General features: G+C 36.8%; 1 protein-coding gene across 1 annotated transcript in view; it reads left to right on the top strand.

Annotated features, from left to right (window-relative positions):
• The window catches only part of LOC135157187 (DNA excision repair protein ERCC-6-like), a 38,976-nt gene extending 24,904 nt beyond the window's left edge, over positions 1-14,072 (top strand). Inside the window, exons 4-7 of the mRNA XM_064112062.1 lie at positions 4,320-4,431; positions 7,618-7,742; positions 9,434-9,641; positions 10,731-14,072. Coding sequence (XP_063968132.1) covers positions 4,320-4,431; positions 7,618-7,742; positions 9,434-9,641; positions 10,731-10,919 — 634 coding nt within the window. The 3' untranslated portion in view covers positions 10,920-14,072. The remainder of the gene's footprint in view (positions 1-4,319; positions 4,432-7,617; positions 7,743-9,433; positions 9,642-10,730) is intronic.
• Positions 14,073-22,249: the final 8,177 nt, after the last annotated feature.

The raw sequence follows: 22,249 nt of genomic DNA, 5'->3' as shown, positions 1-22,249 counted from the left end.
AGTGTGCTTTTTGTAAATAATTATTTTATAGTAGTTTTCAAAGTCAGCACTGCTGCTATATTGAATCGCGTGATGCAGGTGAGACTGCCAGAGGCGCTCCACTTGTTTTAAATGAACTTTGTCGGGGACTCTTTTGAGATCATAAACAGCATAAAATAATTTTATTTAGACCAGCAAAACTAAAAATATTCATACATTTATGATTTTTTGTTGAAAACACAATTTGCATTGACTTTGTACACGAAATAATGTTTTCGAGCGATTTTTGGTCAAGTACAAATTGGTTGCGTAATTTCGGAACCGCGTACCCAGGCTTCGTAAAATTGGTCTCAAAAGATGCACAACACCTTAAAGACCCTGACCGGTGTAAAAACAATCATATATCAAAATAAAGGTAATGATTTATACAATACAAATAAACCAAAAATATTACATATATCTCCTTCCAATAGTTAAAAATATTAAATCAAAATCAAAGAAACTGCTCCTCCAAAGTACGCTTCGATTGAGCACCCCCACGTCGCCTGGAAATGATGACGTCACGTTGTGTCAGGAGGGTTGTGATTTCATAGGTTTGTGTACAAAAGCATTGGGTATTTTTTTCCATTTCCATGTTATGAATCCATTTTTTTTTCGTTTTCAGATAAAAATGGCACTCAAAATTATTCACTGTTCAAATTGTTGTAAACCTACAACTATTCATTACTTTTTTTGTGATTTCTTTGTTTGGCTCTTATTGGGCCTAAATTGCTATGTCAGGAAAAGTTGTTATACATAATCTAAATGCAGATAGAATTGAAATCTGCGCCAAATAAGAAGGAAATAAAATATGGCAAAAACTAGTTCAAAACTGTAGATTTCATACATTCAAGCTTTTGGGTAAAAATATATGTGATATCCCTCTGTGATAGAAGTGAAGAGAATGAAATGCGTTATCTGGAAAGCAAACAAATCACCCAGTTTTTCTGTGTACAAACCTATGGAATCACGACGCTTCTTACACAACGTGACGTCACGGTCTCGAGGCAGGTGAAAAGCACAATAAAGCCTATTTTCTAAGCGGGGTCCGAAGCCCGATAATTGGAATATTCTTAAGCAAAATACTTAGCTGGGAAGCGGTGAAAATGCATGAAGCATACCTTGCTGTATTTAGTAGCTTATAAGCTTTCGATTGGTATATAATTTATCAATTTCATTTTCGGGTCCGGTCTGGATCTTTAAAGTAAAAAGTCAGCAAGCGGCGCGGTCTAGATAGGGTTAATAGCTCAATGTTAATAGCTCCACCTCAAGTCGTCTTCCTACATCAGGCCTGCATATTGCAACATCCTGAGCAGTGCAGTCTCAGGCCCACTTGAATGATAAAAGCATTAATTCAACACTCAAGACATCCATACCAGACTAATTGTATCCCCCGAACAGAGTTCGGAGGATACTATGCATTTGGCCTCGTCGCACCGCCGCAGAGATTTACTTGTGAGCGCTATATCAGCTGCATTTCTTCTCCGATCATCTTCAAATTTGGCATGAAGGTTGAGTATGGTATAGCAAGACCACCTATCGATTTTGGTGTGGGCGGAGAATCATTGCCATGGTAACAATAGTTTTTTTGTGGAAATAGCAGAGATGTCCTTGTGAGCGCCCTACCAGCTGCATTTATTCTCCGATCATCTTCAAATGTGGCATAAAGGTCCATGATGGTAAAGCAAAGTCGCCTATTGATTTTGGTGTGGGCAGATACATCATTGCCATGGTAACAAGTTTTTTGTGGAAATAGGAGAGATATCCTTGTGAGTGCTCTACAGGCTGCATTTCTTCTCCGATCATCTTCAAATGTGGCATGAAGGTCCATTATGGTTACGCTAAGCGACCTATTGATTTTGGTGTGGGTGGAGACATCATTGCCATGGTAACAAATTTTTTTGGAAATAGCAGAGATGTCCTTGCCTTGTGAGCGCTCTACAAGCTGCATTTCTTCTCCGATCATCTTCAAATGTGGCATAAAGGTCTATTATGGTTAAGCTAAGCGACCTATTGATTTTGGCTTTGGTGGAGACATCATTGCCATGGTAACAAGTTTTTGTGGAAATAGCCTAGATATCCTTGTGAGCGTTCTACCAGCTGCATTTTTTCTCCGATCATCTTTAAATGTGGCATAAAGGTCCATTATGGTAAAGCAAAGCCGCCTATTGATTTTGGTGTGGGCAGATACATCATTGCCATGGTAATAAGTTTTTGTGGAAATAGGAGAGATATCCTTGTGAGTGCTCTACAGGCTGCATTTCTTCTCCGATCATCTTCAAATGTGTCATGAAGGTCCATCATGGTTACGCTAAGCGACCTATTGATTTTGGTGTGGGCGGAGACATCGTTGCCATGGTAACGAGTTTTTGTGGAAATAGCAGAGATGTCCTTGTGAGTGCTCTACCAGCTGCATTTCTTCTCTGATCATCTTCAAATGTGGCATGAAGGTCCATTATGGTAAGGCAAAGCCGCCTATTGATTTTGGCGTGGGTGGAGACATCATTGCCATGGTAACGAGTTTTTGTGGAAATTGTGAGCGTTCTACCAGCTGTATTTCTTCTCCGATCATCTTCAAATGTGGCATGAAGGTCCATTATCGTAAAGCAAAGCGGCATATTTATTTTGGTGTGGGCGGAGATTTCGTTGCCATGGTTACTAGAGTTTTTGAGGAAATAGCAGATATGTCCATGTGAGCGCTCTACAATGTACCAGCTACATTTCTTCTCCGATCATCTTCAAGTGTGGCATGAAGGTCCATTATGGTAAAGCAAAGCCGTACATTGATTTTGGTGTGGGTGGAGACTTCGTTGCCATGGTAACTAGAGTTTTTGAGAAAATAGCAGATATGTCCTTGTGAGCGCTCTACCAGCTGCATTTCTTCTCCGATCATCTTCAAGTGTGGCATGAAGGTCCATTATGGTAAAGCAAAGCCGCCTATTGATTTTGGTGTGGGTGGAGACATCATTGCCATGGTAACAAGAGTTGTTGTGGAAATAGCAGATATTTCCTTGTGAGTGCTCTACTGGCTGCATTTCTTCTTTATTTATCTTCAAATTTTTCATGAAGGTCCATTATGGTAAAGCTAATTTTTGAGTGAGTGGAGACATGGTTGCCATGGTAACCATATTTTTGTGCAAGATTTGGTAAGACCTGTAACTTCTGCTTTTTTACCAGATGGTCATAACAGTTGGCACACAGAAGCAATATTAGAAGGTAAAGCAAAGATGCCTATCATTTTTGGTGGGGGTCTTAGGGTTAGGTTTACAATATATATCCAGATTACTCTATTCCCCGACAGGTGATACTGGACAATACTTTAGGCTCTGCAGAGTCACGCTTCTACGTCATGTTATTGTCATCAAATTTGGTACCCACAGGCAAAACGTGGGCAGGGTCAATGTCGCCATGACAATTGTATTTATTTGTCAAATATCACAATGACAGATGACGCGGTGGGTTCGGGGGATACATGTGCTCGGCCGCGCGACCCGCCGAGCATCTCTAGTTATGCCACCTTGTAGACAAACAAGTACTTTTTAATTTATAATAATAATAATAATAATAATAGCGGTATATTTACCCAGGGTAGCCGCTTCAGTTCCGAAAACTGTTCTCCCAGCGGGCCCTGCTATTATTACCCCGGCTTTAGCTGGGCTGCCTAGGCGCTCAAGCATTCAAGGAATTAATCCTGCCGGGTACCCATTTACCTCACCTGGGTCGAGTGCAGCACAATGTGGATAAATTTCTTGCCGAAGGAAATTACGCCATGGCTGGGATTCGAACCCACGACCCTCTGTTTCAAAGTCCGAAGACTAATCCACTGGGCCACAACGCTCCACTTCTCTGTATGAATAAAATAATGGGCTCATTCATTCTATGTATTATTGATGGTTATCTCAAAATGTATATTTTTAACGACTAGTTATTTATTACACAGTCAATGTGAGATCACATAAAGTGTTGGTCTGTTTGCTCCAATTTTATAGTGTTAAACACACACAGCTCCCTCTAGACAGATCTTAGCTGATGATCCAGCACCCCTGCTTCCCAGGGCCATGGGATTCACCCCAAGACCCCTAAACTATTTCAGACCTTTTAAGGAGACCTAGTAGAATCCTTGATACCCTTTATCATGGATGTAAATGCTTGATAATTTTACAACTACCTGTTGGCTATTGCAACTACTTTTAGCCAATAAGAAATAGTTTTTAACCCATGATCATAGTCTTAAAAATTCTGCTGATGTAGGTATCACCTTCCGAAACATTTAGTGATGTTTTTGTCCCTCTTTTTTTCAGGAACGAAGCCAGGTCTTTGGCCCACAAGAATGACTTGGTGATGTGGCTTCCACCTTCTCCAACACAGGTCTTTTTCTACAACCAGTATGTCAACCTTGATTTCTTCAAAGAGGTTTGTGTGCTTTGGAGAGTTTTAGTATCTGGAGTGCAGAAAAGAATTCCTTTTCAGCAGCTGCTACGTGCCAACCAGGGCCCCGTTGCATGTATAAAAATACCATTAAACATAACATTAAATTGCCATCCAATGGTAACTACCATGGTAACAATGCTCAACAGCCAATCACAGTCAAGGATTCCATGATAGTTGCCATTGGATGGCAAAGATACCATAATGGTCACTTTTATGCAACGGGCCCCAGGGAAGCATTTTGCTAAAGGATTTGTCTGATGTTTTACCCGACAAAGTATATTTCCTCTGACTGTCGCCGTAGTTACAAATTTGGCACTCTGGTGTGGGACCATCAACAAAACATTGCACTCTATCCTCAGCCATTGAGATAGAAATATGCCTAGGCCAAAAAAACAAACAATCAGTCCTTAAATATATACCAAACTCAACTGAGGAGACAAAACCAGCGCAACAGCTAGTACACAAGACAGACTAATCCAAAACATGCAGTCGTCAAGTACATATGCAAAGAAAAACCTAGCAGAGAATAAAATACCAAAAATTCACCGGCCTTGAACAAAGGCTTGATCCAATAAAATTTGAGCGTGACCCGTCGCCTACACAAAACGCTACAAACACAAAACGTGCATACACACATGCACCCATAATACTAGTATAATATTATTGCATAATAGTTGATTTGTTGACGAAAGGGACATCGATTCAAGAAATTGAAAGCTTTATTATTCGATCTGCAAAACAGAAAAGAATAAATCATAAATCTCCATGCATTAACTGGAATGCTTGTATTAAATAATTCTTGACAGAACAGATTTGTATTGCCTTTAAACCTTTTCACGTACTTAACCTCAATCTAAGCCTTAATATGTTTGATTCCAATTGCATAATCTCCTTCGACCAATTATCTCAAATATCCAAAATAAGAAAATGGCATCGACTTACAAATACCAAAGTAACTCAATCAGGCTTTAATGCTGTTGAGTTTTCAATCAAATGGACTGTTGAATATAAGTAGAAACACTCATATACTTTCACTTGCACCTCTAAGAAATATTAACCTTTCAATTGCATAAGGCCAAAATAAATTCTGAATGATTTCATCTCAATATGACTCTCAGCAAATTGAAATTGCATGTGCTTTGAAATAAATTTGCATATACATAACTTAACTTCAAAGTTGAATTTACTTCAATTATTTTACTCTTTAAACTTCAGCTGATCTTGACACTGAATTAAAATATATGAGCAACTGAGGCTCGAGTGCTCTGTTCTTGGGTTAATTCATATCTCAAAATAACTATCAAATAATTATAAAAATTGCTTGATTTGTAGCAATTATAAGTTATGTTTCTAATCACAGATTAGTTGAGATAAATTTCATGTGACCATGTCAACAATACTTCTTTTGCAGTGCAAAATTGACTTTCATTTTAACCTAAAATTATGTGTAAATTACAGCACTAAATAAACCATTTTCAACTTCTACACTTGATAAATTAATACCTCCTTAATTAATATCTACTCCAGAACTGCCAGGTAAAATCTCAATGCAAACCACTAGATCATAAACCTGGTAAATGATCTGTAAAGTGAATAGAATTTCTAAATTACCCTGGTCCCTGCCATGAATTTAGCAAGACAAACATATTTTCTTGTTTATCTCAAACCAAACTTTTCTTTGGACATAAATGAAAGCGGTTGCACTCCAAAACAACCTAGTGCACACTCTAGTGCATTTCAATTTTAATGATATTAATATCTGACAAACTTAGCTACTGACTTGGCAATTCTGTTAATGTTGTTAACATAGCATCAACATTTAGATGTATCATGAGCATAACAAACCCTCGTCTTTACCTTTTCAAAATGTCTTTCAAATTTGGTACCTTTTTTCCACATAAATTCATCCCCAAAACAACTGTTGGAATATGAACCAAACAATCATAATTTTCATATGCAACACTGATTTCACTACTCATTTGTCCATAACTTTTCCACTTGAACATGAACATGACTGGGCGTGGCGATACTAGCACACGCTGAAATGATTTACATTACTATGCAAATGAGGTTAACCATGTTAACTGAGTTCATTCGGGTTTCCTGACTTGGGCCTATATACATGTATGCTCAGTTTAAATTATGAGTTCTAATGTCTTTCTTTCTTCATCACTTACTTCTGTGGCAGAACTAAAAGTCTTCATTCAGAAAAATTCTTGTTTGTAGCAAAACAGACGAATTAGCGTCCATATTTCAGCTCCGCAATCTTCCGTAGCCTGCTCGAGTAACGTTCTCAAGGACTAAACATGGCGAAAAAGCGAAAACGGTAAACAAAACTTTCACTGACTGCACATGTCCGTTATGGTGCCCTCAAATTAAAGGTTAAAGCAAATGTTCATTAAAATTTTCTGTCACATGAATTTAAACTAAAATATCTTTGCTCTGCGAAACATCAGTATACAACCGATATACGGAATACGAAAACGAACTACCTTGACAAGAAAACTGGCTTGCTTTCCGACTCTTGGACAAGCCCCAAATTTTGTTACATTGCCATAGACATCTCTGAATCGCACTATACAACATTCTCAATCTCTCCAAATCCATCGTCATCCCCAAACCATCACAATAGATGACACATATTTGGAGACAGGGAGGCCATGCTTGTGTTTCAGATCTCTAGCCACGAATACCTTTTAATCATTAGTCTCAATCAGGACTCGGGTGCGTCACAATGACCAAGGAAAGTTGTCAGATCTCACAACTTTTTGGAAGGCAAATAATGATGAAACGCTTCCGAGGCATTCCGTGTCCTAGTATACTGAGACTTAAAGCAGGATTCCTACTTATATTTTTTTTGTCATTTAATCCTCAGAAGTTTGTTCATTGGGGTAGGAAAAGCAACTGCAATTCTGACATTAACGTGAGGTTAATTGCACTATTTCATTAATGCACCCTGATACATGTCATGTAGCAGAATGTTGCCCTGTAATTTAGTACAGTAGTCTTAACAAATGTGGATGCAGGCAATATCAATTTTACTCACTCGGCTTTCAGGGGGCGGGGAATGGATTGTGGGGTAGTGTTTAATATACCTTTTTCTACGTTGCTTGAATGCTTCATATAGAAAGTAATTCATGATATTGTTGTTGGATTTTTCTGCAAAAGGTTATGAAAGAAAATGACAAGAGATATATCTTTGTGGAGCTGATGATTCTCAAAGCACTGTGTGACCACCCTCGCCTGCTATCTAAGAGAGCCTGTCGCATGCTCGGACTCATTCCAGCTCCGAGGTAGGTCTCTGAAAACCTTGTTCTTGGGGAAATTAATGTATTCAGACTAGTCCCAGATTCCGCCAAAAGAGATTAATCATTGCTTTTTACTATAACCTAATGGAGACTGTGCAGGCTGGAGTATATGTGACCTGCCATCCAAAAACCAACAATACGTCGTCCAAAATGAATATTTAGATTTTTATTGAGCTTGAAAATTCATTTCCTAAGCTTTAAAATGATATATGATATGTTAAAATTGACCAATAATAACCATTACAAGTACTTGATTGAATGCAGAGGAAATTCAGCAAGAACTTAAAAAATAAGGAGATTTTTTTTTTGAAGTTTGAGGTTCACTCAAGCATGACATGTGTATACTGTGTAATCTCAGTGAAACTTCCAAGTAGTCTGAAAAAGCAGTGTCCAAGATTTTTTCTTTTGGTCAACTTCAGACTTCAAATTTTCACAGTATGAAGAAGAAGAAATGCTCTTTCAGATAAGCTATTTTTTTGTTTGGATTTTGGAGACTAAATTACTATTTTGGCTATTGATAGAGAACCATACATGGCGACTTATTGGTGGTTTTGGGATGATAGGTCACCTATGGAAAACATGTAAAGGGTTGACTAATTCAATTCTCGGACCTGTGATCTCTTACAGTCTTAGTATAAATACCTGTTATACCTGTATTAAACCGTTACATATTTTTTGTAGCACCCCCTCCCCTAATAATAATAATTGTAATAATAGCGTCATATTTTACCAAGGGAAGCCACGTAAGTTCCGAAAACTGTTCTCCCAGCGGGCCCTGCTGAAACATTATAATGTTATTATTGCCCCGGCTTTAGCACGGCTACCTTGATCGGGCGCTTGAAAAACCCATCCCAGAAAAACAGATAATAGCCTGCAAATATTCAATATCATATGCCCCCATGTTCCCTAAAGTAATAATATTACACGGCCATTGCATATGGAGTCCTCCTGAAATCATTTGTGCCCTTTTTTATTAAAAGTCACAACACTCAATTTTTTTATGATTGAAATAAATTTTGAATTGAATTAAAATTGAATTGACGTAGAGAAAGGTTGATTATTTTTTAAGCCCTATTGTGATCATATTTAAATACTCCTCATTGAACTTATGAATAGATAATATATGATTCATATCGTCTTTCAGGAGCTATCTCACTGAGCAGCAAATACTTGCAATCGTAGTGAATTGTGATTTTGCCAATGTTCATGAAAGGTGTCAAAATATCTGTAAAAGATTGCACAATGGATAAATGATTTACAGATTTCATTGTTGTATTCATTGTTTCTTGTCACAACAACTAAAAATTGCAGTGAAATTTTTGAATGCCAATCTCTGTGTTTGAGCGCATACCCAACCTCTTTGAATTGGTGCACTGCATTCTCGATCCTTTCCTCTTATTTCACTTTGTCTTTCTTTCTAACATGTTCTAGTTACTTCACCTACCTCTGAGCTTTCCTTGTCATTCGCTGGGTATTTCCATTGATTTGATATATGTATAATTATTTTTTTATAACCATTTCATTTTGTATTTTAATATGTCTGTATATATCATGTTGTTAAATGAATCCAATTCATTCTTTTGGCTGCAGCAGCTGTTTTAGTGTAAATTTGAAATAAACCATTCAATAATATAAGAATATTTGTTTACAATCTATGTTTCATATTTGATACAAAGCGATGGCTCGCAAGAGGCAGCGTCCGAGATGGAAAGTGCAGCTAACGACATCACTGGGGTGAGCGAGGAGGTACTTATACAAGAGTCAGGGAAGCTGGTTTTCCTCTTCAAGCTTCTGGAGAATCTAAGAGAAGAAGGACATCGGTGTCTTGTTTTCAGCAGATCACTCAAGATGTTGAATATGATTGAGAAGATTCTACGAACAAGGGTAATTATGGACAGCCATTTTTATGGTGATATGACAGTTGCTCCATCGACGATTGCTCCAGACTTTCCTTGTATAAAATGTAGGGTTAGGGTCAGGGATGCAATAGGGTTTTGTGTTAGGTTTAGGGTAGGTATAGTTTAAATCCAGTGTTGAATGAAGGGAGTCATTCAACTAGTGTCTGGAATTTATAGTGGAGCAAATCTATTGGAATCCTTTTTATAGATGATCTTGCATGGAAAGAATAGGGGAAAACCCTGGTATAGTGGTCTATCTGCACCCTGAATGATCACTTATATTGGGATGAGAGACAGCGGCCACTGGGATTAAACCTCGTTTTTCTCCTACCAGGCACAGGCAATTTGTAAGGTCTATTTAGGTGCTAGAAATTTAGTTATAGTAATATGCAATGTCACACACATGTAAGGGAAGACAGGATTTTTTTTTTTTGGGGGGGGAGGGTTGAGGCAGATTTGGGAACTAGTATGAAGAATTTTATTTCCCCCAAGAAATTTTGAAAAGTTTAGGGGGTGATATTGGCTGCTAAAGTGCATACCTGCCTAGCTTTTATATGAAAAAGGAATATATATATTTTGGGCGGTAGGTGGTTCTGTTTTCTGTAATTATTTTTCTGTATTATTTTAAAGGAAATATTAAAATGATCCTATTTTGTGGAAATTTCTTAGTAATTTGTTCCTATTTCTTGGCTGTCAGGGTTGGGAGCTACATGTATAAGAGTGCATCTAAATATTTCTTTGTTTTCTTTTTGTATCTGTATTTGTCGTAACGTACAATCAACAGTCTTTGGTTGTCGCGTATGTTTGGTTAATTTAGTTTAGTTTATTCCAGCGATCCTGTAGGACTAAGCCTGCATGGTTTAGGGGGGTCAATCGCTAAACACGGCTAATTTCGATAATGTTCTTTTGAGTGAAGGGTGTCGATATCCAGACTTTCTAGTTTGAGTTTGAGTGCTCCTATGCCTTTAGAGTTTCTGACATCCTCACCAAGAAGATATTCTGGGATGGTCTAGGGATATACGGAGTGTCGGTAGTAGTCCTTGTTTAATATTCTTACGTGGTATTTGTCTTGTAGCGATTCCGATGGAAGCGGTTGGACGGCTCCATCCATGATATGATTGAGAGGGAAGCGATCATCCAAGACTTCCAGCAGGATAATTCTTATAATCTATTCCTCCTGACTACTAAAGTGGGAGGGATAGGGCTGAACTTGACTGGCGCAGACAGGGTTGTTATTGGTGAGTCGAAAATAACGTTTTTGTAATTGTCAATATCATGACTAAACCCTTTGGTGGTATTCTAATAATTATGATGTCCCCCTTCAATGATTTGCGCGATATTTCGGAAACGCCAAAATGTAGCGCCGCAAAATTTTCATGAATTTGTTTAAGTCTCGCGCAACTTTTGAGACCAATTCACGACATACGGGTATAGCATCGCGGCGCCACGTGACTTTTTACAAGACAATGTCATGCCTAAAATTTTTATATTTTGTGTACAAAATCTATGGGAGATGAAATTCATAAAAGGGTGATTATTTTTTGTTCTGATTGGACTGCTTAGTTAAGGTTTAATTTAGTTAAAGCTGTAATAATTTCCATCGAAAAGAACAATGAAAGACAAAAGATAACAACAAAGAAATATATAAGAAATTAAAAAGCAAAAAGAAAATACTTAATGAAAAAAATAGCTTTCACAATTTTTGTTGTTGAAACCTTTAAATTCGATTACAAAGATGACATCTGGAAAAAAAAAATTTAAAGTGAAATTGGGTGTTAATTATGCAAATACTGTTTTTCACGAATAAATGTGTATATTTTATTCATTATAGATAAAGAATTATTTTCAGATTTTTTTTATACTGGCATATAGTTTATTGGTAAATAATCTGCATGCCAAAGTTCGGCACGATCGCGAACGGCGGCCAAGATCAGAAGGGGGAGGGGGGCATGTTGGCCCCCAGTCCTCAATACATCTTAAACAGCCCAGTCCTTTTAGGGTTAAATTCACTTTATTTTTGTATTATTCTATTATTCCCATTTCAAGACTTAATTTATCTTACCAACTTTTTGCAGCAGGGTAAGAATAGTTTAGAATTGGTGAATAAGTTGACAACTGGCACTCCATAAAAGTGTGGTCTAAGTTAACCCAGGTTTATCTAAACCATGGTTTTGATAATTGGCCCGAATTCACAAAGGTGGTTTTTAAAACCATTTTTTGAACCCATGATATGCAGATTCCTGTATGAATTACGCGTATTTACGGCGCAAATTAACAATGTCGAATGCTGATGCATACTTTTGTAACAGTGCACCAAATTGACGCCCGCTGCCGTGGTTATCCATGCTATTTTATTCATGAGTCCACTGCTTTGAATTAATAAGTCAACTCTTCAAACAATGGACTTGTGAATGAAATAACATTCTTAACCATGGCAATAGGAGTCGATTTCGCGCACTGTGACAAAAGCGCGCATCAGCATTGGACATTTCTTTTAGGCGTGTTGTCAAAAGTGTGCGTGCGTCTTTACCTTTATATTCTACGGCGAACCCACTGAGCGTGCCATTGTCCATTTTTCTTTCCTACGGGTCAGTGCTCTTTCCATTCAAGACGCCAGCGTGCCCTTTTGCAGCGAAAACGGAAGCGTTCGCTTTTATCTTTTCTTCTGACATGCTTCGGTTGGCTCTCCGATAATATGTTTTTGCATTAGCGCCCTCTATGTTCACGATATCGGCGTTTTAGGCAAACTATTGAACGTCCGATCTCTAGTCACTGATCTGAATATCATTGTGTCCTTGTATCGGTGTGCCTAGTCCATTGGGGGTACATTTTCCAAAGTTACGCTTTCACAATTTCTTTTTATAGTTTTTCGTTTCAGGTTTCAGTAGTGACAAAGTTCAATTAGATTTAGATTTGATTTTTTTAAATAGAACGAGTTGCTTTATTTTGAAGAATATACCGTTAAGACACTGACTTTCTAAAAGTAAATGTTCAGGCGCGGGTAAGATTTTTTTTCATCACACTGAGCCCACACAGTCAGCATTGTCGGGTGAAAAGGAAAAATATGGAATTGTCCTTAACTTCTTTGTAAACGAAATGCAAAACCCTTTGCAAAAGATGCAATATAAATCATACCTGGGTCCCAAAATGATGGCATTTAAATATCTACATTGAAACGCTATACTGTGACAAAAAATAATAAACTCATAAAATGCAAGCGTTTTTGTGGGAAAATGGACAAGGGCATCGTTGAAATTCATATTTGAGTTAAACATAGGCCTATATCTAATTTAGCCAAAGTGCACAACAATTTTACTCTTATTATACATTATGTTTAAACATTAACATGCTAGAAACTTATATATTCACACATAATACAGATGTCGTGCAAAACAAATGAATAAAATATCATTAATTTGAACTTTTAAAAATTAAATTGGATGCTCAAGCAGTCATATCGGTCATTGTTGATTAAATGCACAATTCTTGAATTTCATTGCCCGAAATTTAGAACAAAAAGTATTTTCGTTACTTTGTAAGACCATTACAAACATCTTTACTTTCAAACGAAATCAAAAGCACTTAACAATTTAGTATAAAAATTATCAAATTTGAGGTAGTCTTGACCATGAATTGAGTTGAATGTTTATAAAGGAATTATAGCGTATTTTAATGAATCCCATTCTAAAATTTGAATGACCGATGTCTCCGGGGAAAAAATATCGCGTGAATTAAAATGCAAATTAACACATTTAAGTGACTCTGACATGAAATTGGACATGAAAACCTATATTATCTTTTTACCTGGGATCCGTCTTTATTCTCTTATCAATTTCCCCTGTGATCTAGAGTACTAAGTGACCAAGTGTTCTTGATTACCATCCAGCAGACACAGAACCGAAGGGGGTCTGGGCTGAAGCCTCCACACTCTTTTTCCTCCAAATAGCGTACAAAACGTAAAAAGTACCATGATTTTATGCATGGTGATCCCCTTCAAAACCGTTCGGCGGTTGGGGAAGGCTTAATTATTTCTTTCAATTTTTCAGTTCTACTCACAATATTTAATTTTGTCAACTTAATTTTAATAGCTTCTTTTTTTTCATCCAACTTCATTTCTTCCTTTGAATTTTTCTAAACCTTTTCTATACTTATTTTTTTAACCTTCACGTTTGACTTATACAGTAGTGCATATTGCCGTTGATTTCTTCTTCCTATCAAATATCTGAATTTATCTGCAATATGTGTGTGTCAAATTATTGCAAATTAGATTCCCAGTGTCTAAGGTAAACATAATTTACCGACGTAAAGTTTGTAATACGAAAGCCTCTTTGGCCTAGTTTCCCTTCCAACTTTGTACTTCACCTCTTAATCGTATAGCTGTATTCTGTATAGCTTGCAAATTTAAATACTTTTACACAAAAAAAAAATCAATAAACGTTCAGGAAATGGTAATGCCTCGGTCACATTTGCTCTCCGGCGGCCGTACGGCGAGTCGAAAACAGCCGTTTTATTCATTTTTATTCAAACCACCTATATTTAGCTGGTACAAAAACTGTTGAAACGACTGTTTTCGACTCGCCGTACGGCCGCCGTAGAACAAATGTGACCGAGGTATTAGGCATACTAGATCAAGAAGGATGGAGTGTATGCTGGCGCAGATCCTGCCGAATTAACACAATACAATCTAATAGGCGCCGTATTTATTTTGAACAATAGTTGGCCTCTCAAAAGTATTGTGGTCTATCTTGTGACCTCTACTATTGTAAGCGCTTTGGGCCTAATGGGAAAAGCGCAGTACAAATAATAAGTAATAATAATAATAATAATAATACTAAAAGAAGTCAGTGGGTCTATATTCTGCACCTGGAGGGTACAGTAGTGATACCGGGGGGGGGGGGGGGTGGCATCCGGCCCTTGCGCCCTCCCCCTTTGAGAGCCATTATCAATTGCTAATGTAAATATGCCATTTTTACACAAGTGTGCCCCCCTTTGAAACTCACAGCATGTATTTTAATGAGGATATGTCGTTCATGCACAAGTGAGGACCTTCACTTTCGCCTGGTAAACACCCCTTTTCCAAATATATTTGATTATTAAAATGCACGGAGAGATGATAGGCAAATAATATAACTCGAATGTTAATATTAAGAGTAGACCTATAAGGAGGGAAGTTACATGGTTAATTAAAAATGTGTTGATAAAATATCAGTGGAACGTTATGTTATAATTTGCTGCGCCAAACAGGTTTTATGTAATATTGCTCTTTATAAAGACAAGTATTAAACTACATTAAATGTCGAAATGCTGAGATGTATAATGGAAACCATATTAAAATACACATTACGAAAAGAACCAAAATCAAGGCTCTAGTATGGGGACAAAACGAGAACAAGAAAACTACCCATTTGATGCTCATTTTAATTCCCCGAAAGCCGGACGTTGAAAATGACCTGGGCCAGTGCATTGCTAGCTGTATTTAATGGGAGAGCTCGGCTTACCCCATTGTCAAGGTAGATTTAAATTACCCCATTCTTGATTGGGGAGATTACCCTATTGTTGAACATAGAGGTGGTCTGACTGGTGGCGGATTTCAATAGAAGGATGACCCCTTGATTGGTGGGGGTATTTCAATGGGAGATTACCACTTTGTCAGCGCGGGTGACTGTCTTAATACTTTGATGTGTCCCCGATGTGTCTTTTATTCGAACACCGTGTTTGCAACTAATCCCAATTAATAAGACTATTTGGCATCAAAATGAAAGTCTAACTTCCGTCCTTTTCATAGATTTCGTTTGAAAATACTTACAGTGTACATTTATAAGGTAAACTTGAAATATGAGAAGGCGCTTTATAATATGTAAACCAAATATGATTTGTTCATAAGTATCTTTATAATAAATGTTTTCAAGATCGAGTTTCATAGAACAGATGTATAATACTCGATTTAATAACAACCATAATATTTCAAAGTCATCGAGAGGGTAAGTATCAGACTAAATAATGCAAGCGTGATTTGTTCAGGCGCTGGTAAGATTTTTCTTTTCAATCCCACTGAGCCTGATCTCTTTTTTTTTCATACAAAAGCCGGGATAGACATGTGGTTAAATTGGATTCGTGCTTTCGGGAAAACAGTATTTATTTACGAGCAAGAACATTGAAGTGTTCAGTGTTGGCACCGGTTGGCACCACTGCGATGAAGTTAATTCGAATTGTGTTTTTGAACAGGATCAAAATAGTAAAAGTAAAAACGTTAAGCTTATTATATATATATGTATTAATCATTCGGATTTATGCATTATTCTGAACTACACGTGTCTATAATTGAATGATGTATATGTATTCAATCAGTGGCAGATTTTCAGGTGGGGGCCCATTTTCCCTTGAAAACTTTTTAGACAAAAAAGTTGTCACTAAAATAGGGCATTTTGACCCGTTTAAAACGTGACGTTAAAAAATTAAGGTCTTTACTTGTGTTTGAACAACATATTCATATTACAGATATTTGCTGTGACTCTCAAAAAGTGAGTACACTTGCAGGGGCGGAACCAGCCTTCGCCAAAGGGGGGGGGGGGGGTCTTTTTAACCACATACCCCCGATCAGCCGCTCAAATATGATTTTTGTTTGTTTAAATGAATGTGAAATAATCTCATAAGCCTTATTTAAATAGTGCGAGCGCGAAGCTCGAGCTATTGTTTAAATTATTATTCCATGTATTTTGTCCTAAAATGGCATTCTGGCAATGCTTGTGATCCTAAACGAGATGAGTAAATTCAATATACGCTTTGATCATTCTGATAAAAAAAAAGATATGTTAACGGCTGATTGCAGTTAGCCATGAAGACGTTACATATTTCAACAGTCAAATAACGCGAGCGCGAAGCGCGAGCTGAAAATTTTGACCTTTCTACCTGAAGAATTGAAATTCTAAGCAATTTTTGTAATCATGAAAAAGTTGAATATATAACAAAGCAATTGATGCGAGCGCGAAGCGCAAGCGGAAAATTCGAGATTTGTAGGAAAATTGTGAGTGGATATGGATCACAGTTAAAAAGGAGCTGATATGTTTCATTATTATTACTTTGAGTTTGACATACATGTAGGACCGGGACATTCTAAGAACATTATTCTATCGTATGAAAATTATGACTGTCTTCCTATTTCTCTTCCTATCAATGCGCTAGATGAAACTTGTCGATATTCCATTTTGAAAAAGGAACAATTTAAAGCGCTTTTGTAATAATGAATAAGATGCATGAGTTAATATATTTTTAACAATCAATGTGCGCGCATATCGCCAGCCGAAAATTGTTGATAAACTGTCATAAAATGGAGATTTTAAGTAGTTTGTTATAGAATTAATATTTAAATTTTTATAACTCACCAATCAAAATGCAAGCATGCAGCGCTAGCTGATACGTTTTTACAATCTGACATGAATAGGGATATTTTTATAAGTATATGGAATACAGGAAAATAATAAGTACCTGGAAATCAAATTTTGTGAGCGCGCAGCGCAAGCAGAAAATGTTTATATTCAGACAATAAAAAAGAAATTTTTACAGAACACTTTTTTAAAATGAAAGTTCAATTTCCGAGCTGAAATATGTTATGTATATTGACTTCAAAATTTGATATTTAAAGTTCCATATAGGTAAACTACCTAAAAGGTAATGCGAGCGCAAAGCACGAGCGAAGATTTTTTATAATGACATGAAAGATTTTTTTTTTTTTTTCGAAGTCTTCCCCTCATCTTATTTATACACTCGTTTTCCTCCTCTCATGTTTACCATTTTTTCTCCCCTCTTTTCCCTTTTTTGGTCTTTCTTTCCCCCTTTTTTTGCTCCGCCAATAGGGGGAGGAGGGAGGGCGGACCCCTTGTCCCACCCCTGGATCCAACTCTGGAACAATCTACCAAAAAGTATTAAACAAGCAGATTCAAGAGAGAAATTCAAATCCGTGTTAAAACCTTTTTTGTTAAATATAGCTTTCCCTCCGCATGTGAAGCCCCTCAATTGTTTACAGCCTACTGTTAACTGTACAACTACTTTATTTTTTGGTGAAATTCCTTCTCTCTCTATATTTTTTCCTTAGCGTTTAGATAAATGTTTTGTTCTAAGTGGTATACAAATAATGTAAATTAGTGGCGTGCATTTCCCGATCTCCGTATCGAAATCAATATTAATGAGAGAGCGCAATTTCATTGTTTTCGCTCTAATGGGGGAGGGGAGGGGGAGAGGGTCAGTGTTCAATCAAGCAAAAGACGTAGGCCTATATGTGCATAAGTCCATGTCATTGGTGTAATGATAAAGATGATGAATCTGATGAATTCTGTTTGTCGACGTTATAATAAAGTTAATACAATCAATATGATTCAGGCGTACACCGCTTTAACTGCATGGTATCATGCATCTAGAAATCGAAATAGCCGATGTATTCAAAACGTACGTAGCCGGGATGGCATGCAGTTCGGATGTTACAGTACTCTAACATTAGAATAATCTCGTATTACAAATGTCAATTTTGCGAAAATGCACACAAATCATAACTTGATAGACTCTGGGGGATGATGTCGATATAAAAATCGCATCGACCTCGATATGCAAGCATGTTTGATACTGCGTCGGACTTGACAACCCGCAAAATCTTTTCCAAAATTAGATGAAGGCCATCCATTCTCATTCTTTTTAATCTAAATATAATCTATGTATTTCAGGATCATGATATGAAAACCTTTTATAACAAACATGATAAAGGAAAAACGCGTCTCAAGTTATACATGGTTCATTGCCGCAAAATATACCAATCATCTTCATTTGTTATCATTTAATCATCAACATTATCACTGATATTATTATTCGTATTATCATGTCCGTTAATATCACTTCAAAGTTATAATTATCATTATATCATCATCACTGTTATCATCATCACCATCATCATTCATTCAGTATCTATTTCCAATCGTTCTCCAATATCAATTTTATATTTTATATAATTAAGAATATATGAAAGGTAATAGTAATGATAATGGTGATGCTGGTAATCATGAACATTAGATCCGTTTTGTGAGATAATTTATGCGATTTTACACGCTAATCGCTACTCGATGATGGTGAAAGAAAGAAGTCGGGACGGTAGTTACTGTATACACGTACTTTATTACACTATAGTACAAAAGATTCCCCATCGGACGGGCCAACGGTCTTTTGAAATAGGTTTATCTATTGAAATTATGACAATAATCACGACAGCGGATATGGGGAACTATGCTCTGAGCGCCTCTCCCATTCATTGTTGTCTGTGGCGAACCCGCTGAGCATGCCATTGTCAATGATTCTCTACACGGGTGAGTGATCTTGCTTTTTCATGATCATAGGCCTGGGCAATGACTAAGAACAGTTCGATGAGTGTCAATGCCAAGTAATCCTGAAAGGTCAATAATGTTAAATTCTCTTGCTGGAGAAGACTATATCATGGCCCTATTTGCTTTTGCTGTAGGCCAGTTGTGTACAACCTGATATAGATGATAAATAATAATTATCTTTCATCTATTTTAGAGTAATGATCTAATGTTAATATCATTCTACATAATCACCCTGAAGCTTACGGCCCCATATCTTCACCCGTGAAGTATTGAAATTTGAAGTTTAAATTATTGAACATCATGGCATCCTAGTATTGTACTGATTTTTACCATCACTGCAATATAGATAAAAACATAGAGTTAATTCTACTCACATTGATTTTACTTTAGAACAAATTCAACCCCCCCCCCTTCCCTTCCCGCTACAACCTTTCTTTCATTCCCTTTCATTATTTCCTTACAAAAAATGATCCTAATTTCAATAACTATGATAATGACATAGATGATTTGCTGTTGACGATAATGATGCTGCTGATGATAGTGATGATAATCAAAACTGATGATGATGATGGTGGTGGTGGCGGTGATGGTGAATGTGGTAGTGGTAGCCTTGGTGATTATGACAAATACAAATACTGAAAGTTACGAAAGTCACACATTCAATGAATAATACCTAGAAACATACTTTTAGATGAAATAAAAATCACACACAATCTGTGCAACTTGTAAGCCTCCCATTTAGTTTACTCTTATTTTTTTAACTGAATTGTGTCCGCTTATATTCCTTCTTGATGATGATTTAAGGCTTTTAAGTTTATAATTATATTGGTAAATCCCGGTCAGAAAAGTTCATGTCACCATTCCATTCCTGAGTACTATATAATATCAAGGAGATGATATCTCCTTGATTATATGAGCATGGCCCTAAAGTGATTGTGATGTGATAGGTATGAAATCAAATGTGTTTTATTGGAAAATTTAGCCCTTTTCACATATTCTTTTTTTTCCAGCGATTTGGCGACCGATCAAAATGTCTGTGTATTTTGAATTGGAAACCATCTATCGGGACAGACTTCAAGATGTAGGTCTGAATAACATTGCAACATACTTCGTTTGGTGCTCAAAAGGTTATTTCTAAAATAGAACATCATCGAGAAATGGTGCTTGATTCATGACATCTGAAGAAAAAAATCCGATGACCACTGCACTTTTGTAAACATTTTAAAATGCTTGTTAATACTCGACAAAATTCAAAAGACAAAATTACGTATTATTTACCAAAGTTAATCGAAGAGTTTTAACATGACAATTAGAACAATAAATTAAACACTACCCATGCAGAGAACGATCGAGATGAGAATAAAAACTTGATCAGATGATGTAATATACTGATAAGCTTTTTCTTTATCTTCCTTTTTCCTCTTCGTATTCTTCCTCATCTCTCATTATTATTCTCATCCCTTTTTACTGCTCCCCCATTCTACATGTACGTCTGCTTCTCCTTGGTAATTCTTCTTCTCCTCCTCCTTCTCCCACCTCACCGATTTATGAAGATAAAATTATAATGAAATAAGAGAAATGTTTATGAAGATAAAAAAATGAAGATGATTGCGATTGTAACAGCGGTGATGACGATATCGATAATTATGAGAGGTCATAGACCATGTACAGCACAAAGTATCAGACGCAATTTCAAATATGATTACATGACGATTTCGATACGAAATATTAATCATAAATCTAGATCTAGTACATTAATATACACTTATTTTTGTAGAATAATGAAATCGCCGCTCAATATCGATAATTCTGATGATGAATAAAACAGAAAAGCATACGTGGGACAGTGTATTATAATATTGCCTCGAAAAATACCTGACACTTGATGGAATTCCGTGCTTATATCGCTCATTTCTCAGCACGATTTTCTTTCACAGGGCTATTTGGCAAATATTTTTCATTTATACAAACAAACACTCCGTTGGTAAATTTCATTGGATTCTGATCGAACTAATTTTCAGATCGTTACCATATTTGGTATTCATCTTCAATTCCGAACATTACGTTTAATACGTTAAACCAATTAAATGAAGTTACATACTTTAGTCTGTTATAAGTTGTTTATATGTACTCTCATACCCCGAGAGGGGATCGATGGGGTAAATAAAATGTAAATCTAAATCAGGGGCGGATCCAGCCTCCGCCACTGCATGTCTTCCCCTCTGTTCCCCTTTCACTCTTTCCCTTTTTCCCCTTTATTTCTCCCCCCCCCCCCCATCGTCCACCAGATCTCTCTTCTTCTTTCCCCTTATTTTCTGTCTCTATCCATTTCCATATTCCAATTTGTCCCCCCTCTCCCGTTGATTCGATCCTAAATTTCTCCCCCTCTCAAATTTCCATTTTTTTTTTCTCTTTCAACTGTTTTTCCTCCATATTTTTTTCACCCTTCCTCTTCCTCCATCCCAATGTTTTTTTCTTATTTTCTCTCTGTTTCCCCTTCCTTTTCTCTCCCTATCCTTAGTTTTCTTCTTCCTCGTTTCATCTTCTCTTTTGGTCCCGCTTCTTTAAAACAAGGAGATAAAGAAAATTAAGAGACAATAATTATGTTATCCTGGGGAAATGGTTGCCCGTCCAAAAATTGAACAAACTATTTTTAACAGTTTCTAATAAATCTTTGATCTATCTATGCCTTATAGTGCCAAGCTGTTCCGGTCATATTCATTTCATCTTTCCATTTCCTTCGCTTTATTTATTTATTTATTTATTTATTTTTTTTTTGGGGGGGGCTCCCGACACTTGTTTCAGATGCGAGTAATAATAAATATTCCAAGTTGACGTGAATTGTACGAATGGCTTGGGCCTACGAAACGAAAATGTGTGGAATCTTATTTTCCCACCTAAAACATCATAAATTGACCCTCTTCCAATGCGAAAAAGGAGGTTTTCATGGTTATTGCAGCAAATTCGAAAGATCAGTAACGATTTATGACACGTGCGTGATTTTTGATTAAGCTACTGTGGCTTTATGAATGCACCCGAACTTCCATTATAGATGCGAACCATAGTTCAAAACAGTGACCCGAACTCTCCGATCCGACAATAAATATGAAGGCACGCCTTTGTTTTGGTCGTAGAGGGAGCTATTTAGAATAGATTCTCCGGTTTTTCGACAGAAATTAAGACTTGCAGGAAAGACGAACAAAAGAACGGTGGCATCAATGGGCCTTTG

The sequence above is a fragment of the Lytechinus pictus genome, chromosome 17, assembly GCF_037042905.1.
Source record: "Lytechinus pictus isolate F3 Inbred chromosome 17, Lp3.0, whole genome shotgun sequence".
Classification (NCBI taxonomy): domain Eukaryota; kingdom Metazoa; phylum Echinodermata; class Echinoidea; order Temnopleuroida; family Toxopneustidae; genus Lytechinus; species Lytechinus pictus.
The sequence above is the reverse complement of the archived record's forward strand: the minus strand, read 5'-3'. Positions and strand labels throughout refer to the sequence as shown.